General features: G+C 47.5%; 1 protein-coding gene across 1 annotated transcript; it reads right to left on the bottom strand.

Annotated features, from left to right (window-relative positions):
* Positions 1-12664: 12664 nt before the first annotated feature.
* On the bottom strand, positions 12665-18582 carry LOC138723198 (tRNA wybutosine-synthesizing protein 3 homolog). Its single transcript, XM_069862115.1, has 6 exons — positions 18393-18582; positions 17183-17263; positions 15234-15332; positions 14339-14410; positions 13924-14057; positions 12665-13042 (listed from the first exon to the last, which is right to left on the bottom strand). The coding sequence occupies exons 1-6, from the start codon at positions 18564-18566 to the stop codon at positions 12820-12822; spliced, it is 783 nt and encodes a 260-aa protein (XP_069718216.1). The 5' UTR covers positions 18567-18582; the 3' UTR covers positions 12665-12819.
* Between the last annotated feature and the right edge of the window lie 53 nt (positions 18583-18635).

Here is an 18635-nt window from a genome sequence, read left to right as displayed (position 1 = left end):
TAGATCACCATTTTGGGGACTGTGCTTCTCAACTATCAGTCAGATCAGACCCCTTCCAGCTCGCCTGCGTGGCCTGCCCAGCCCCAGCTGCCTGTGGGACCTCCATGCCAACTGTACAGAGCAGGCACTCAGCATGGACAGGTGCTGCAGAAGCACAGTGCTGAGCAGCTCAGCAGGAATACAGCTCTATGTGCAGAACTGGAGCTGAGCAGCTCCTAGACAGTTTCAGGCTCGCAAAGGAGAAGCCTAGCAAGGAGCCCATCAGAAGGTCTTCCATGTGCATCAATCCAGCTCAGGGATCAAGGGAGGCAGGGGGGTGGGGAGGAGAAGGTTCCACCTCTCTCCAGAACTACAGGATTTCAATCACCCACCCAAACTGCATCATAAAAGCCTCACAATCCCCATCGTAGGCTACGCTCAGCAAGAATGTGCCATGTGCCTAGATTTTTTTCCCTTAACTCTCATTTATTTGTCGTGGCATTTGCTAATTTACTGCCCTTGACCTCAATAGCCCCCAGTGGGACTCCTCTGGCTGGCATGACATAGGGAGGTCATTATTCTGTTTTATCAGTGGGGGTTATAATTTAAAGAAGTTTGCCTGTAACGAGTCACAGCAATGTCATTACCATGTCGGTGAGGCAGAGCCCACACAGGAAGGCGATAACCACATCCACAGTCTGAGCACTGGTAATTCCTTGGAGTAGGCAGGTTACCCAAGGCCCAAGACTGGAAACCTCACTCAAAAGTAAAATCCAAACTAGACAAGGAAAATTCCCCTTGCTGAAGAAGGGTGGTGTAGCAAAGGGCTCCAGAGCAGACAAGTGGTATCAGAGACTGCTCTGTGCCACCTCCAGAACACACATCACTCACAGGGCTGGGGAGAAAGCTTGGCACCAGGACCACCCAGAGCATTCCAGAAGATGACTTACCTACATGCAACTGTCAGCACCATGAACACTGTTTCCCAGGAAAGGCAGGTGAAGGGAGTCGAATGTCCCAGTGTGATATAGACGCTTGCACACACTGATGAACAGCCTGGGGAAGAGGAACAAGAAAAGCACACAGGGCAGCACACATGCATGCTTCACTACCCTCCCAATGCCTGACACTGCCAGGGCCCTTCACCACAGGCTCTTTCCAGCCCAGGTCTTTCCACTCCACCAAAGGCACCTGCCAAAACCCTCCCTGAGGACAGAAGTCTGCCTGCACCCAGCCAGCTTGCACTCCTTTCTCAACCCGGAGATGCTCGACCTCCCAGCCTATCCTCAGCAGACAATCAGCAGCGTTGTCTCCAGCCTGAGGATTTTAAGTGTGTGTGAGCTCTTAGTGGATTCACCAAATCCTGTCATGCCAAAAGGCAGCCCGTGGGGTTTTAGGCACCCAGTTTAAAGAGGGAAAGCGGTGGCATTCACACATTGGGAGAGTCATTTTGGCAGTCACCGTGGAGAAGTAAGGGCTGCACCCCATTCTCCCACACACAGTCACAGCACCAACCTGAATCCACTATGGTTACCGTCACGGAGGTTATATGTGGCTGCTTCTGGTCAGCCAAGCAGCCTTTTAACAAGCTCCGAGAGAAGAAATTATGTTTTCCCCTTTGAATGGGGGATCTGACCAGCAGCACTCATTGCCATTGACAGCCAATATTGAACATTTAATTCCATGAGCATCTGGAGGCAGAGCTCAAACAGCTGAAATCTACACAACAGCAGGAAATTTCCTTAGGAAGAAGGGCCACAGAGTGTTGTAAGAAGAAAACAAGACCAGAGTTTAGTCTCGCATTTTGTACCATTGAATATACTGGTCACTTTTAGCTGCAATAAATAAATGAAAAAAGTCTAGAGTGTGTTTTCTTTCAATATGATAGCTTTACTTTGGCACTATACATAGTTGGCAAAGCAGGAGACTGTTGGCTCTCACCTTCAAATGCCCTAACTCTTCTGGTAGCATCCACGACCCCTGCCAAAAAACAGGTCTCTGAGTAGCCAGCAAAGTGTCAAGCTGGAGAATCGGTGAAAGCAATGAGCTCTTTGAGGAACTATCTGTCACCACATATTTCTGTACGGAGTTAAACAAACTTCTAACATAATATGTAGTGTCATGTAATGCCAGCAGGAGTTAACCTGAGTTTAAAAACAGAACTGGCAAACTCTAGATCACAAAGGAAAAGTGATTCAAGAAGGCGGCTTTGGATATCAGATGAACAGAAGTTACTGATCGCAACAAACTGACTGGTCCGTAGGGTGCTAAAACATAATCAAACATGAATCTTTGCTTTTGAGACTTTAAGAGATCCATTCTCTCAGGCGCCTCTCAGGCGGGGGTCCTGACAGCCCCCACACGCTGGTCCCGCGCGGTGCCTGACGGGAGGGGGCGGTCCCGGCAGCTACCGCGGGAGATTTAAACTACGCCCCTGGGAGCACAGCGATCTGGAGCGGGGCAAAGAGGAGCGTGGCAGTTCGAGAAGGCAGGGTGCAGAGAGGACCTAGGGAATAGGCAGAAGACACCGAAGACCATGGTGGCCACCCGGCAGAAGGTTAAAGCTGCTCCGTGTGCTGCAGCAGGCAGGATGGATGCTGCCGCCCAGACGGAGCCACAGTGGGTGCAGGCAGCTACCCAGACCCTGGGCTGCAGGCAGTGCCCCCCCCCCACACCGGCTCGTGCCTCTGGTACTGGCCCCACTTGTGAAAGCTGCGCTCGAGTGGGGGAACTCCTTCACATGGTGAAGGAGCTAAGAGAGGAGGTGAAGAGGCTGAGGACCATCAGGGCGTGTGAGAGGGAGATAGACCAGTGGAGCAGGGCCCTCTCACTAACTCAGCAGCCTGCTGGAGCTGGTGTGTCCGAACATCATCCACCTGCAAACTGCACGGTTGGGGGAACAAGAGATGGGGAGTGGCAGCAAGTTCCTGCCAGAGGAAGGAAACCTGCTCCCCTCACCCAGACAGCAAAGCCCCAGATCCCCCTGGCGAACAAGTACCAGGTGCTGCAGGTGGAATCCAGCCCTGAGGATGAGGATGGTGGCTCCCACAGCCTAGAATCCTTCCCTAGGCTGCACCATTCTCAGAAAAAGATAAAAACATCCTCCATCAAGAAGAAGAGGAGGGTGATTGTTGTAGGGGACTCCCTCCTAAAAGGAATGGAGGGACCCATTTGCAGACCGGACCCGCTCCACAGAGAGGTCTGCTGCTTACCGGGGGCATCAGGGAAGGAGGTAGCTAGAAAACTTCCTTCCCTGGTCCACGAGACAGACTACTATCCTCTGATAGTAGTCCAAACTGGTAATGACGACCTAACAAACAAAAAGACCAAAGCCATCAAGAATGGCTTCAGGGCAATTGGGAAAGTGATGGAGGGCTCTGGGGCACAAGTAGTATTCTGCTCCATCCCAATGCTAAATAGAGAGGAGGGGGAAGCCAGGATGAAGAATTCGATTAATACCTGGCTCCGAGCCTGGTGCGAGGAGAGGGGCTTTGGCTTTTTTGATCATGGGGGGGCTCACGCACCCCCAGGCTTTCTCGCTAAGGGCGGGACACATGGGTCTCCTAGGGGGGCTAAAGCCCTTGCTAGAAACCTAGCCAAGCTCATAAATCGAGCTTTAAACTAGATGTGAAGGGGGAGGGGGTTGAGCCCAGGCTAGACAGGAACGAGCCTGGATGTGGGGAATTGGTGATTGGGAGAGGGTGCGCGGGTGAGGACCACTAGTACTTCACCACACAGAAAGTGGGGGAGAACACACCTCGGGGTGCTAAGGGAGATGCAGGCACTCTGGTGTCAACTACTCCAGTTACCAGGCAGTTGGGAATGAACCCTGTTCCCTCTAGGAGGGCTGAAGGCTTGGCAGCTCAGCTGAAGTGCATTTATACCAATGCACGCAGCATGGGGAATAAGAAGGAAGAGCTGGAAGCTGTCGTAGGGCAAGGGGCCTATGATGTCATTGCCATCACGGAAACGTGGTGGGACGACTCATAGAACTGGAGTACGGCTATGGTGGGGTATAAGCTTTTCAGGCGGGACAGGAAGGGTAGGAGAGGAGGCGGGGTAGCCCTCTTTGTAAGGGAGGACTTGGACTCCATTGCGATGGATTGTGGCCATCAGGAGGTTGAGTGCCTGTGGGTCAAAATCAGAGGAGCCCACCAGAAGGTAGATTTTGTGATGGGAGTCTGTTACAGACCACCCAGCCAAGGAGAAGCAGCTGATGAGCTCTTCTATAAACAGCTGGGGTCAATCTCTAGATCAATGCCTCTTCTTCTTGTGGGAGACTTCAATCTGCCTGATATCTGCTGGGTGTACAACACAGCAGAAAGGAAGCAGTCTAGGAGGTTCCTGGAGTGCATGGGAGACAACTTCCTCGCACAGCTGGTGAATGAACCAACCAGGGAGGGCACCCTCCTGGACCTGCTGTTGGTGAACAGAGAAGGCCTTGTAGGGGATGTGGCAGTAGGTGGACGCCTAGGACTAAGTGACCATGAGATGATAAAATTTTCTGTTCTAGGTGAAGTGAAGAGGGTGGTTAGCAAGACGGTAACATTAAATTTCCAAAGGGCAGACTTTGATCTCTTCAGAAGGCTGGTTGGTGAAGTCTCATGGGAGACAGTACTCAAGGGCAAGGGAGCCCAGGAGGGCTGGGAGCTCTTCAAAAGGGTGGTCCTAGCAGCTCAGGAGAAAGCCATCCCCGTGGTCCGGAAAAAAAGCCGGCAGGGGAGAAAGCCAGCTTGGTTGAATAGAGAGATCTTGAGTGATATCAAGAAGAAGAGAAATGTTTATGGGCTCTGGAAGAAGGGAGAGGCCTCTTGGGTGGACTACAGGAGGGAAGTGAGATTGTGTAGGGAAAAAATCAGAAGGGCTAAGGCTCAGCTAGAAATTGGATTGGCAAAGTCTGTGAAAGATAACAAAAAATCTTTCTACAAATATATAAATAATAAAAGGCGGACTAGGGAGACCATACAGTCCCTATTGGACACAGAAGGAACAACAATAACAGGGGATGAGGAAAAGGCTGAGGTACTTAATGCCTTCTTTGCCTCAGTCTTTAGTTGTAAGGAGGGTCGTTCCGTCTGTGTACTAACCCAGGAGCTAGAGGAGCATAATGAGGCTCCCGTGATCCAAGAGGAGGTGGTCAGAGCTTTGCTAGCCCGACTGGACAGTCACAAGTCTATGGGGCCGGACAGGATTCACCCTAGGGTACTGAAGGAGCTGGTGGATGTGCTGGCCAAACCCCTTTCCATCATCTTCCAACAGTCCTGGAAGACTGGGGAAGTCCCACTGGACTGGAGGCTGGCTGATGTTGTGCCCATCTACAAAAAGGGCCGCAGGGAGGATCCAGGGAACTACAGGCCTGTCAGTCTGACCTCAGTGCCAGGGAAAGTCATGGAGCAGGTGATCTTGAGTGCTATCATGAAGCACATGCAAGAGAACCGGGTGATCAGGCCCAGTCAACATGGGTTCACAAAAGGCAGGTCCTGCCAGACTAACCTGATCGCCTTCTATGACAAAGTGACTCGGCTGCTGGATGAGGGAAAGGCTGTGGATGTGTCTTCCTGGACTTCAGCAAAGCCTTTGACACAGTTTCTCACAGCGTTCTGCTTGAGAAACTGTCAGCCTCTGGCCTGGACAGGCGCACACTCTCCTGGGTGGAAAACTGGTTGCCTGGCCGGGCCCAGAGAGTGGTGGTAAATGGTGTGAAATCCAGCTGGAGGCCAGTGACAAGTGGGGTCCCCCAGGGCTCAGTGCTGGGTCCAGCCCTGTTCAATGTCTTCATCAATGATCTGGATGAAGGCATCGAGTGCACCCTTAGCAAGTTTGCGGACGACACTAAGCTGGGTGGAAGTGTCGATCTGCTGGAGGGTAGAGAAGCTCTGCAAAGGGATCTGAACAGGCTGGACCGCTGGGCAGAGTCCAATGGCATGAGGTTTAACAAGGCCAAATGCCGGGTCCTGCACTTGGGGCAAAACAACCCTATGCAGTGCTACAGACTAGGAGAAGTCTGTCTAGAAAGCTGCCTGGAGGAGAGGGACCTGGGTTTGTTGGTTGACAACCGATTGAATATGAGCCAGCAGTGTGCCCAAGTGGCCAAGAAGGCCAATGGCATCTTGGCTTGTACCAGAAACGGCGTGACCAGCAGGTCCAGGGAGGTTATCCTCCCTCTGTACTCGGCACTGGTGAGACCGCTCCTCGAATACTGTGTTCAGTTCTGGGCCCCTCACCACAAGAAGGATGTTGAGGCTCTGGAGCGAGTCCAGAGAAGAGCAACAAAGCTGGTGAGGGGGCTGGAGAACAAGTCTTATGAGGAGCGGCTGAGAGAGCTGGGGTTGTTTAGCCTGGAGAAGAGGAGGCTGAGGGGTGACCTCATTGCTCTCTACAACTACCTGAAAGGAGGTTGTAGAGAGGAGGGTGCTGGCCTCTTCTTCCAAGTGACGGGGGACAGGACAAGAGGGAATGGCCTCAAGCTCCGCCAGGGGAGGTTTAGGCTAGACGTTAGGAAAAAATTCTTTACAGAAAGGGTCATTGGGCACTGGAACAGGCTGCCCAGGGAGGTGGTTGATTCACCTTCCCTGGAGGTGTTTAAGGCACGGGTGGATGAGGTGCTGAGGGATATGGTTTAGTGTTTGATGGGAACAGTTGGACTCGATGATCCGGTGGGTCTCTTCCAACCTGGTTATTCTGTGATTCTGTGATTCTCCCACCTTTGGCTTCACCTTCTCTGGTCAATATCAATCTGGAAAAGTAACTGTTTGCTCGTGTGCATCCTTGCAAAAGAATACACAGTGAGTAAGGCTGAAAATCCCTTATAATGGTTATAGGTTATCCTAGCGAGTCGATCATTATGATGCTAACTAAAGTGAGCTAATAGACACACTGCCTGAGTGCATTCACAGTCACTGCCTGCACAGGGCTGGGAAATTAGTACAAGAGAGGAGCAGTTATGCCTTCACTAACCATATAACATCAATGCTGTTATTCATCACAGGTGTCTACAATTGCATTTCTTGTAGCTGTTCACTGGGCTTCCTAGAGGCACCAGAAATTTCTGGTATCACTAAAAGCCAGTTGCTGAAATTCCATCACCGGTGGAACGGGAGGTATGAAGGCATGTCGCTACAAAAACATGCTGACATGCATAGGTCTCAAAAAAAAATGGGTTTATTATCATCCACTTTAATGTAAAAGCTTGCAAAAGTGTTGGACAGCTTGTTGCAGCTTTGCAGTCTTACAGAGAAGCATGGGTATGGCTGAGAACTAAGCTGTTAAAACTGTGTGCTTGCCATGAATGTTGCACAGATGCTGCCAGTTGTTGAAGAGCCATCCTGACTAACTGACTTCAGATGTTCACTCCTCATCTGCAGCTGAAGGACTGAACCCTGTGGTACTGTCAGGCACAACTCTCTGTCAGTGTTGGGAGCAGGGACCTGATGCAAGAGAAACATAACAGAAGGAGGCACTCTGAGCCGCTACCCCTGCTGCTCCCCAGCATTGCCATCCACAGAAGGCATTCATGGAAGCGACACGCCACTTTGAACGGCTGACTTCACCAGGAGCTCTGTCTCCTTGGAAGGCACAAAATTAGATTGCTTCCTCTGAGTTGCTAACACTTAACCATAAACATTTCTAGGACCACATTCTCCTTTGCATCACACTGGCATAGCTGTGATAAAATCAATGTGATTATACCAGCATACCATAGGCAATCTGGCGCAATTCTTTAATCGCACAGCACTCACAGCACATAGTAATGAACCCTCATTCAATAATTTGGGATTTACCATTCTAGCTTGCTCCCCTTGAATCTGTGATATACTGTTGCACTACCTTTCTTTTCCCACTTCTGCTAATTTTCAAGGGTATGCAACGTATCATTGTGGAGTTCTCCAGCCTCTTTGCAAAGTCAAATAAAAACCATTTTTCACGCAGAGTTGTTTAAGAATAGGATATATAGCCACTCCTATCAAGGGTGTTCAGAGAGTTACATAAATGGCTTCCACTATTTTAGAGCTGCAGCCAATAAAAAATTCAGGCTAGAAATTTCAGGCAGTCTAAAGTGCCAGATATTCATTCACATCTTTATAAATGTGTCACCTAAGTTTATCAGTCACTGAAGTCAATCTTGAAAGCACAGTTTCTTCAAGCAAGTTTGTCAATTGCAGACTTACTTCAGCATAGTTCTCCTAGCATCTTACCTCATCCTTCTCTCTGTTTTCATCTAACTGGGGTCTTATATAGCTCAGGCATTGAGAGACCCTAGGATTTCCATACGATCTAATGGTCCATTGCCATTGAATTTAACTATTCTAGGAAAAAAAGATGAAGTTTTTCAGCCCCCTGACTCTGGAATTATCTTCTGTCATTGACTGATGGGGATCCAGGTCTGTTGATCTTCAGGGCACACAGTAAAACCTGTTTCCTCAGCTATTTCCCAAGAAGGAATCTTTGTACCGAGTTTGAACTTCCTGTCATGGAAAATTTCTAGCATGTGTGTTTTCCACCGTTAGAGAGCAAGGTGGAAACTAAAAAAACCAAGAGGCAAACAATAAAGATAACTCAATCAAAGTGGCATATGGAGATATAAAACCTGTCTCCAAAACCAAGCTAAAAAAGGCAAACAACCTTGCTGTGCCCTCAGCATGCCAGCTGGTTCTACCACTGCTTTGCAAAGGCACCTCCATTCCTACCCCCAAACTCTTCATATTGAAAAGAAAGAAAAACAGCTTGATGATTATGATCACTCGCCTTCACCATCTGCAGCCTAGGTCACTGGATGTTAATTAACAAACAAAGCAGTTGTGTGAGCATCCCCAGTTCACACAGTTACATCCACAGTAGCTTCAGGAATGGGCCCAGAGGAAATAAGGAAAGGACACGCAGATAAGTTTTCAAGAAAGGTAGCACAGGAAAGATCTGAGCAAAAGCAGAAGCAGAGGGTGTAATTTGGGTTCTGGTAACTACAGCTCATTCCACAAAAGTAAAACAGCAGAGGCTGTTGACATTATAATTCAGATATCCAAGTCCCAGTGCACACAGAGAATGCTGTTAGTAGTTTTAAACAAAAAAGTGAAATACTATTAACCTTAAGGAGAAACGATGTCAAGGAAATCAACAGCCCTGACAGCGGCACAGCGCTGTGACTCTGGAAAGTGTAACTACTCCACACAGGAAAAACGAGACCAGAGAGGCAGAGGTTGAGACCTCCCCTTCTCCCCAGAGCTCAGGGCTCTGCCTTTGTGCCAGTTATCTTGGCTGTGCTAGCCTGAAGCTAACTCTTCACTACAGAAGCAAAGGGCTTTAGTGATAACCAAAACACCTCAAAAAACTCTTAACTTTTCTTTTTGTTTAAAGTGAATCAAATGTCATCATTCCCCAGGGATCAACGTGCTCTCACTCTAGCAACCTCACAAGGAGGAAACTCCAGGCGTACAATCCAGGATCAGACTGGCACAACTCTACAGTGGGTTTTCACCTTGCCAGTATTACACAAGAATTTGTTTCTCCTCCAGAAATTAGCCGCAATTTCTGCTTTTGAACAGTAAACTGCTGACTAACACACTGTAAAGCAATGCACAGTTAACTTCACAGAAACCAAGTTCCAAGGCATTTTTTTCTGGAGTGGCTAGCCCACCATACCTTTTCACTTTACCCCTCCTGAAATGTTTGGTTCTGAACTCATGGTCCCTCCTTGTCTTCAGCAGCATAAGCAGTTTATGTGCTGTGTTTTGCAGTCACACCAGTCCTTTAGTCCTATGCCAGCAGTCCAGAGCTCAGCACTGTCCCCCAGCGTAGCACCAGGCGAGTACAACACTTACCTGCTGCCCAGCTGCCTCAGGCTCATCTCCACCACGGGGCCCTAGGCTCAGCCCCCATCTATCCAGGAATGCTTCTTCAACACCTTTGTGTCAACTGCAACTGAGATTTGTATGCTGAATGTGCACCTTCTCGTTCCACCAACTCATACGACATTTTCAGTCAGTCTTCCTTGTCTTGGGAAAGGATAGAGGGAGAGCTGGTCTCCAAAATCCTGGTGCCCATGGTCAGTTGTGCCAGGTCACTAATGTTTGAAGTAAGTGCACCAAAACATCCAGGCGAGGTGTCCACCACTGCAGGCAGAGCACTCAGAATCACAGAATCAGAATCACTAGGTTGGAGAAGACCACCAGGATCATTGAGTCCAACCAGTCCTGTCAGCCACTAAAACATGTCCCTGAGCACCTCATCCACCCGTCTTTTAAATACCTCCAGGGATAGTGACTCACACAACCTCGGCCTCCCTGAGGTGCCTGGCTCCAGAAGGGGAGGTGGATCCCTGCAAGGACAGGTGTCTGCCTCCCAGGCATTGGACCCCAGCAGCCACAGGCAGGGAGAAACCTGCCAGTGTCAAGACCTGGAGGCAGCGGGGCCCTCTTCTGAGAGAAGTTTCATCCTCATAGACTCAGTCCAAGAGAAGCCAAAGGAGCTGAGCTTTCTGCAGCATTAGTGCCACAGCCCGGGAGCTGAGAGCATGGAAGGGAAGCAGACATCGCTCTGAGCAGGACAGATGGGACACCACTTGCAGGGTTTAGCACAGACGTCACTTCCAGCAGCTTTTGCAGATGCACCTACATTGGCTCAGCACTAACAGCACTGAAACACAGAGAAAGTTGCACTTGTAACGCTGTTTTGTTTGCTTTTGGTGCAATTCTGTTCCTGTTGAGCTATGTGCTTCCCTGCTCAGACTGCCCCTGGACCCAACGCTCCTTGTTGAAAGCCAGTGCCAAGCCAGCTGACAAGGCACGGGAGAAAATTATTTGTTCCCTCTCTCTAAAGAAATTAACTGATGATAACAATAATTTCTCTAAGATTAATTTATTATATAGTTTGACCAAAGGATGTGTAAGATATCAGAGGAGCAGGAGTTCCTGGAAATGCAGCAGTGCCATGTATGGCTCAGCATCTGGAACTAAGCACAGAACAGGAAGGACAACACCATGAGTTTAGGACAGGGAAAACCCAGCACCAGGTAACAAAGACTTCAGAACTTTTGAGATCTTGCAGCAGAAGAGGAAGCAAAGCCAGGGCCAGGAATGCCTCCAGCTGCTTTGCAGGACCCACAGGACTGGCATACCTGTAGCCTGACTGTTGGTCTGCTCCCCAGGCAGCGACTCCTGGACACAGGCACAGCAGTGACCATGTGGGCTCTGCCAAGCCCGAATCCTAAAACAGCTAAAGGATCCAGGTGCATTTAGGGCTAAGTGGTGATGACATCCTCATCATGGTCCCCTGAAAATCTCATTGAGTCTGCCAGGAGAAAAGCAGTGGAGTAACACAGTGTTGATTCTTGGGGGGCAGAGGGACTGTGCTGTGGCTGACTTCTCTGCACACGAGGAAGAGACATGGCAAGTCCAGCTACCACAAACTGCGGCACAGCCAGCGGGATCCATGGGCACCAGCCAAATGGCACTGCCTCTCAGGCAAACACCACACCGAGCGCCCCAGCAAGCTACAATCCTCACAGCTGGAAGCACCACTCCCAAACTCACACCACTGCTCCTGGGCTTGAAACTGCAGCACAAGACACAGCAAAGGGCAGGCTGACCACCAAGGGGTCCTGATGTGCAGCCTTGCCAGGGAGAAAACAAAAATAAAACAAAACCCCACCGTTCCTGAAGCTTGGAGTGAATTAGAGACAGCAAAGGACTGGTCACCAAGGAGATTCATGTCTCCTCCTTGGACCCTCCCACCCACAGTCTGAGGCCTGGAAGAATTCCATGTCCTTGTTCACTTAACCATTTCCCAACAGACAACTCCCTGCTCTGTGAACTTGGAGCTACCGCACCAAATAAACCATTTTCCTTCAGTCAGGGCCTTGTTTTGCAGTGTTAGTGTATTACTAGGGGCATAAAAAGCAGGGCAGGCTCAGGATCCATTGCTGCAAATGTTCACAAATTCACCATTGCTCTGCAAAATACACCTGGAGTAAGGAGTGAATTTTCCAGGGATGCAATACAGGAATGTGCACATTATTGCGCTGGTTTGTGCTTAACAGTTGTTGAGTGCCGATGCTTCACAGCCTGGGAAGAAAGCCTGTTAGGGTACACTTCGGATGACCTTATGCCCGACAGCTAGAACGGAGGCTGGGCACCAGCCACATGGAATGAGATGTAAGGGAGCAAACAGACCATCAATGTATGGAGCTGGCTACAAGACTCAAAGGAAAATAACACTTAACGGCCACTGGCCAAGGGAAGCAGAAGATGGCAACACACAGGGGGCTGGAGCCTGAAACACAGCAAAGTGCAGGAAAACAACATCAACACTGCTGCCCAGTGCAACGGCCAGAAAGGATCCAGGACACAGTGGCTGAAGCTGGCACAGAGCAGGACCCAACTTCTAGTTTTCTGTTCTTATCTCCACACCAGCAACTGTCCTTCAGCTGGCTGACACGTAGCTTTGTCCTGTTCTGAGACGGGCATCTGTACTGCTGGCAAAGCTCCTACAGGGATTAAAAACCTTCAGGGATAACAACTAGGCTTTTAGAGTTTCTCTGGTCTGTGAAAATCAGAAGGCCTAAACTCAGCATATGGACACAAAACGCCACCACTGAGGACATAGCCAAAGGCTGTACCAAACCAGTTATTTCTGTGATAACTAGCAGACAGAGTAAAAGACAGTGCTTTTAAAAAAAACAACACCCAGAACCTTCTAAGGTTTTGTTCTCTGGCATTGAACCTGTGCACAATTCTGTTTAATTACCTTTTTTCTGGTAAACATCCATGGGAGTGTTACTGCTTAGAACAGAGCAGTATTTCTGTCTCTTACAAAGAGCATTACAATTGTTATTCAGTTTGCTTTAGTCTAGATCATGATATCAGCAAAAATATCAAGACTGTTTTCTATATCATCCTCAGGCTCCAGCTCTTCATGCTGATCCTTGGGAGAGGGGCATACACTTTGTCTGTGAACTGTCTTCCTCTTCCTTCTACGAACATACACAGAGCGACTCCTCTCCATCCCCTCAGAATGCAAGTCATTTGCACCAGCGGCAGTTTGCAAAGCTGACTCTAAGCTTCTGTAGAATCTAGAAAGAAACAAATTATGTCAGTATTATTTTTTGTAGGTTTGCTCAGGATCTGCAAAACTAAACAAACAAATGCTTTTGCAATATCACCAAAATGTGCCAAGAGAAGAAAATTGCTACTGACATTGAGATGTTCTAGCCAACACTGGAAGGATAATCAGAAATACCAGGGCGTGTCCTTGTGCGTGTCCTGCTACTCCACTCTGTAATGCCTGGATGTTAGCAATCAATTGGTGGAGGCACTCAAGTGCCATGAAGACCCTGTTAACCTTACAGAAACTAGAAACGGTATCAGGTTAAATGTTTAATGACTGACAGCATTAGCAATCAGATGGACTGCTGCTATGAGCAGTCACTGCTAACTTTAACCACTACAGAGATTCCCAGTGGACACATAAAAAGAAACTCCTCTGATTACGTATACATAGGTGCCTCACCAGTATCTGTGTCCCTCGCACTCTGGCACTTCTGCCTGTTCTCTTCCTCAGCTGGACACAATTGTACTGTGTGTAACTCTCCACCACCCTCAAAAATCCTCAGTTTTGCAAACTATGCAAAGCATTTAGTGGTTTAAAGCATGTATTGCCACCTGAATTCTGCTGAGATGGCCACTGTGTTAGAATAACAAATGCTGTTAACATTAGAAAAGAAACTCAAACCACACTTAATAACAAAGTCTGCAAACTCATATCGCTTACAGGTTTTTCCTTAAATACTTTATAGCCTTTGGAGCTCCTACAATTAATTGAAATTATATTTTAGACTTTGTAAGAGCTGTCTAGTTTGTGTTTTGGGTTTTTTTTTATATAAACAATCTCTCCTGTGCATTTTTCACTTTCAGATTTAGATGTAATGAACAGGACTAGTGGAATCCAACAAACCTGTCAATCCTCCCTATGTTTTCTTCCATTTTCTGATTAGCTACATGTATCAGAAATTCAATATATTCTTCAGAGACCATCAGTTTCCCCTTGTGGCTCAATGGAACTTCTAAACAATGAGTGCTCCGGACAGCCTAAAAACACACAGAGAAAGACTTCTCTAGAATAAAGTTTTTTATTTTATTAAGGTTGTTTGAATATTATGGGGAATTTACTAAAGGAAAAAAAAACACTCTTCCACACAATTGGTTAGTTTGCTGTCAAATGAGGCAGAAAGAATTTGCAGTGCTACAGCATGGCCTGTGAAAGCAGTCAATCACGTTACAGCACAGATCTTGGCTTGTGAAAAAACTGAGGCTACAAGTAATGATGGGATTCTGTTATATTCCTTACAGGTCAGTAGAAAAGTCCTTACCATCATAATTTTTCCTCCTCTGCCAACTGTAATACCAGAGTTCCTGAACCCAGAATCAACAGCCACTGAATGCTGAGGAAAAAAAAAGATACCTTAAACAAGTCTCACACACTTTCACAGCAAGGAATAATTCCCAGTAGGTTGCCATGCAGCTCAGTCTCAGTTTTGCAAAAAACTTATTCCAAACCATCTCCCCAGATTAATACAAGAAAATAGTTACAGTAAAATGTTTTTAAGATCAAACCCATGTAGTGTCACAAATAGTGGGCAGTTTTAAGAGAGCTCCAGTCAATCCTGACTGTCCAATCTAAACCCGTCACTGCAGATGGGACATGACCATCTCTCTGGGCACGGCACTACATCATCTGGTAGCCATGCACTCAGTCATGCTACTCTTGTACAGCTAGAAGGGCAGCAATGCTATAAAAGCAGCTAATCAGCTCTCTTCTAGATCAATGAAGGAACAAACGCATCATGCATTACTCTCTGGAGTCAGGCTAGAAAAGCAGAAGGCAAAGGTACTATTCAATGAGCTGCAACACAGGAGCCAAATGGCCTGGCTGGCAGCAAAATGCTGTCTACAAACACCGTCACTTTCAGCCCATGAAAGCAACCTGAGATCGCTGGAAAAGTTTTGTAGCAGGCAATCTGCTTCAGCTTGCAAACCAAGCTGCAGTTGAGTAATTTTGATTTTAAAATGGAAAGCAAAATCTCTACTCACTTTAAAGCTGTGTTTTCTTCATTAGCTTACTTTTAATACCTTGGTTATTAAACATATAGCACATCTGGGACTATTCTAAAGTGCTAGAGCTTGCTCAGGAGCCAACACTTTTACCTTTGCAGCATGGAATATAAGAGAACAATATTGTGATACTGTTAGTCAATGTAATTTTACCAGAAGCTGCGCATCCTGCATCTCTTGACACTGCACATGAAGAACAAATGGTTCAAACTTGAGCACAACATCACCAGTAGCTTTCTCAAGTGCTGCCATCTGGAAAAAACACCAAAATATTTATATTAACACTGGAGATGGGCTACAAAAGAAAGAAAAAACAAAAACAAAAAGAAAGAAAAAAAGTACCTAGTCCATGTGTGAAACAAGCATTAAAATGCAGCCCATGAACTCCAAGGAATCACGTTCAGCTGCTTTTAATTTTTCATTGCTTGTAATACACAGAAATCTCATGGATTCCCATGATTCAGTTTGCAATTCATAGCAAGAGAGACTTTAAAGATGTACGCTTCTCTGTTTGTGTCTTCCTACATGCAAACAAATAGATTCAGTCAGACAGCACAGACTGAGGGCTGCGTTGCTGCAGCCATGTGAAACCCGAGCACAACTATTCAGTTATTTAAAGCTGTTCTTTAAAATAAAAGACATTTACTTCTGAAGCACATTCCTCAACTTTAGAAACTCTTCTCAGGTTCAGCAGATGAAATTTGTGGCCTAACAGACTTGATCACGTTTGAATCCTAGTTTAAATAATAACACCTACAAAGGTAAAAAAGTCAAAGTTGAAATTAGATGCATAAATACACAAGACAAGGGAAAAAAAAAAAAAAGGGAAGTAACTTCATAATTGTAAAATGCAAGACATCACCTTCAGACCCCCTGAGCTGTGCCAGAAGACTGAGATGCTAATGGCAATTTTTCCTAGACTTGCAAGCGTGGAGAAAGCTGTATGACATTCTACAGGGCTTATCAGTACAATTTCCCTACTTTTCTATGCTATCTTTTTTGCAGAGCGGCCCTAAGGGCTGATACTACTTTTTTCCATTCAGAAAAGTTGCTCTGAGGCAGTTATATGACTTGTTTCATTTTATTATTATTTAACCATAAGCACCATCTCCCCCCCGTTTGCCTTCACTTGCTCAATTTACAGCGCTAAGAAATGTGCTGCGTTAACTGGAGAGATGTCAGTTGTTACCCTTTCCGTTGCTGTCTTGTCCAGCCCTTCTCATCTTTCTTGTAAAATGAAAATATTCAATAAAATAATCAGATTCATATGCTTTTTTAAGAAATGATGGCATAAAAGAAAACTGATGAAGTAGCACTCCCCACTTTCCTTCAAAAACTGAAAACTACTTAAATGTGTTTGTGTAGAATCTCCTCTGTAAATGTTCTTATTTTAAGTTGGAAGCCGGTCTTTCTGAACAGCTAAGTTAGTAATTCCTATGTCTCTGGAACGCTGCTTTTCCAGAAAGCATCATCTCAATGCTGCCTGATACAGAACTTCCACCAGTGAAATGCGTGGTTTGATACAGTAATTGTCACTGTGGTGTCAGTGAGGAATACATTTTTTGTATTTCACCCTGTGGCACCTGCTAATGACTCTTATATCACTGCCCAAAGACCAGCAAGCATTCGACAAAAACTGAGCTTATTTCACTTCTGGACAGGACAGCTTTCATTTTGAACAGAGCCACGGCTTTGCAAAACCAAGACTCACCTCATCCGAGATTTTCATAAATCATTTTCTGAAAGTCAGTGTTCTGTGACAGAAGCAACACCTATTCCTGACTTCTTGAGAAGCTATTGAGACATGGGGATTATGTGACTTCTGACCATACAAAATCAGTCACATTTCATATTGGCTGCATTTACAACTACGCAGGGAACTTGGTCTTAAGCTTAAAAGCATTCTCCTAAAAACAGCTCTTGAGAATCTGTTAAGTAGAGCAACTAGAGGACAGTTTATTTTTAAATTAGAGTGCTGATTCATCTCAGTAACAGTCATAAAAACACCTGAACATTTCTTTCCATTTACATGCCATTTTTTCCATGACATTAGGAATCCTGCATTACATAAATACAGAAGTTGTACCATAATGTCCTCTTACCACATCGTCTTTGTTACACATTTCATGTGTTACCATGAGCCAGGTGCAGTTTTTCTTCTGGATCTCAGAGCTGTTTATATTCTGGAGACAGAGAGAAAGAATTAAAGTGGCACTACAGATACACGATCTTTGATTTTGTGTAAAGAAAACAGTCCTTCATCATAAATAACGTTGCTTTTAAAAAAGCGTGTTTTCTCAAGGTACGAAAATATATTCATATAGGAGTAGTTTAAAACGGATTTATCCATGCTCCTCATAGAAGAACAGAATGTAATCCAGAGGGACCTGGACAGGCTGGAGAAATAGGCCTGGGGAAACCTCATGAGGTTCAACAAGGCCAAGGTCCTACACCTGGGTCAGGGCTATCCCCAGTTTCAATACAGGATGGAGGACGACGTGATTGAGAGCAGCCCTGCAGAGAAGGACCTGGGGGTGCTGGTTGATGAGAAGCTCGACATAAGCCAGCAATGTGCACTCACAGCCCAGAAGGCCAACCGTGTCCTGGGCCGCATCAAAAGAAGCGTGGCCAGCAGGGCGAGTGAAGTGATTCCTCTCTCGTGAGACCCCACCTGGAGTATTGTGTCCAGTTTCAGAATCCTCAACATAAGAAGACTGTGGAGCTGTTGGAACGGGTCCAGAAGAGGGCTACAAAGATGATCAGAGGGCTGGAGCACCTCTGCTATGAGGACAGCCTGAGAGAGTTGTTGTTCAGCCTGGGAGAAGGCTCTGAAAAGACCTTCTAGCGACCTTACGGTACCTGAAAGGAGCTACAAGAAAGCTGGAGTGGGACTGTTCACAAAAGTTTGTGGTGACAGGACTAGCTGCAGTGGATATAAACTGGAGAGAGGCAGATTTAGGCTAGACATAAGGAGAAATTTCTTCCCAATGAGGATGGCGAGGCACTGGCACAGGCTGCCCAGGGAAGCTGTGGCTGCCCCGTCCCTGGAGGTGTTCCAGGCCAGGTTGGATGGGCCTGATCTACTGGGAGGCGTCCCTGCCCATGGCAGGGGGGTTGGAACGAGATGATCTTTAAGGTCCCTTCCAACCCAGACTATTCTGTGATTCTATTCTCAGTCAGATAAAGCGTTGAGAGCACGGTCTCGCACTGGAAGGATTTAAGTCTCAGCAATTAATATGAGAACCTGGAGCAGAGACACCCAGCAGGACCCCGGGACCCCCGGCACCCCCAGCCCGTCGCGGCGGGACTCACGGCGGCGCCGCCCTGCAGCAGGACGAGGCGGCCCGAGCAGGAGCTGGCGGTGCAGAACGGGTCCCGGGCGTTGAGCAGCCGCAGCACGGGGGCGGCGCGCTCGTCCAGGCGGCCCTTCCTGCTGCCGTCCGCCCGCGCCAGCCGCTGCGCCTTCCGCCGCGCGAAGGCCGCCATGAGGGGCCGGGCCCGGCCGACGGCAGCCTGCGCGGGACAAACCTTCGCGGGGGCGGCCGCGGGGCGGGG

Source organism: Phaenicophaeus curvirostris, chromosome 8 (genome assembly GCF_032191515.1).
Source record: "Phaenicophaeus curvirostris isolate KB17595 chromosome 8, BPBGC_Pcur_1.0, whole genome shotgun sequence".
In the NCBI taxonomy this organism is placed as follows: domain Eukaryota; kingdom Metazoa; phylum Chordata; class Aves; order Cuculiformes; family Cuculidae; genus Phaenicophaeus; species Phaenicophaeus curvirostris.
This window is presented reverse-complemented; position numbering and strand designations above follow the sequence as displayed.

Coding starts and splice junctions, on each gene's coding strand:
- LOC138723198 (XM_069862115.1), bottom strand. CDS start 18,566: ATGGCGGCCTTCGCGCGGCGGAAGGCGCAGCGGCTGGCGCGGGCGGAC. Junction 17,264..18,392: donor TGCTGCAGGGCGGCGCCGCC/GTGAGTCCCGCC, acceptor CTCTGTCTCCAG/AATATAAACAGCTCTGAGAT. Junction 15,333..17,182: donor TGTGTAACAAAGACGATGTG/GTAAGAGGACAT, acceptor TGTTTTTTCCAG/ATGGCAGCACTTGAGAAAGC.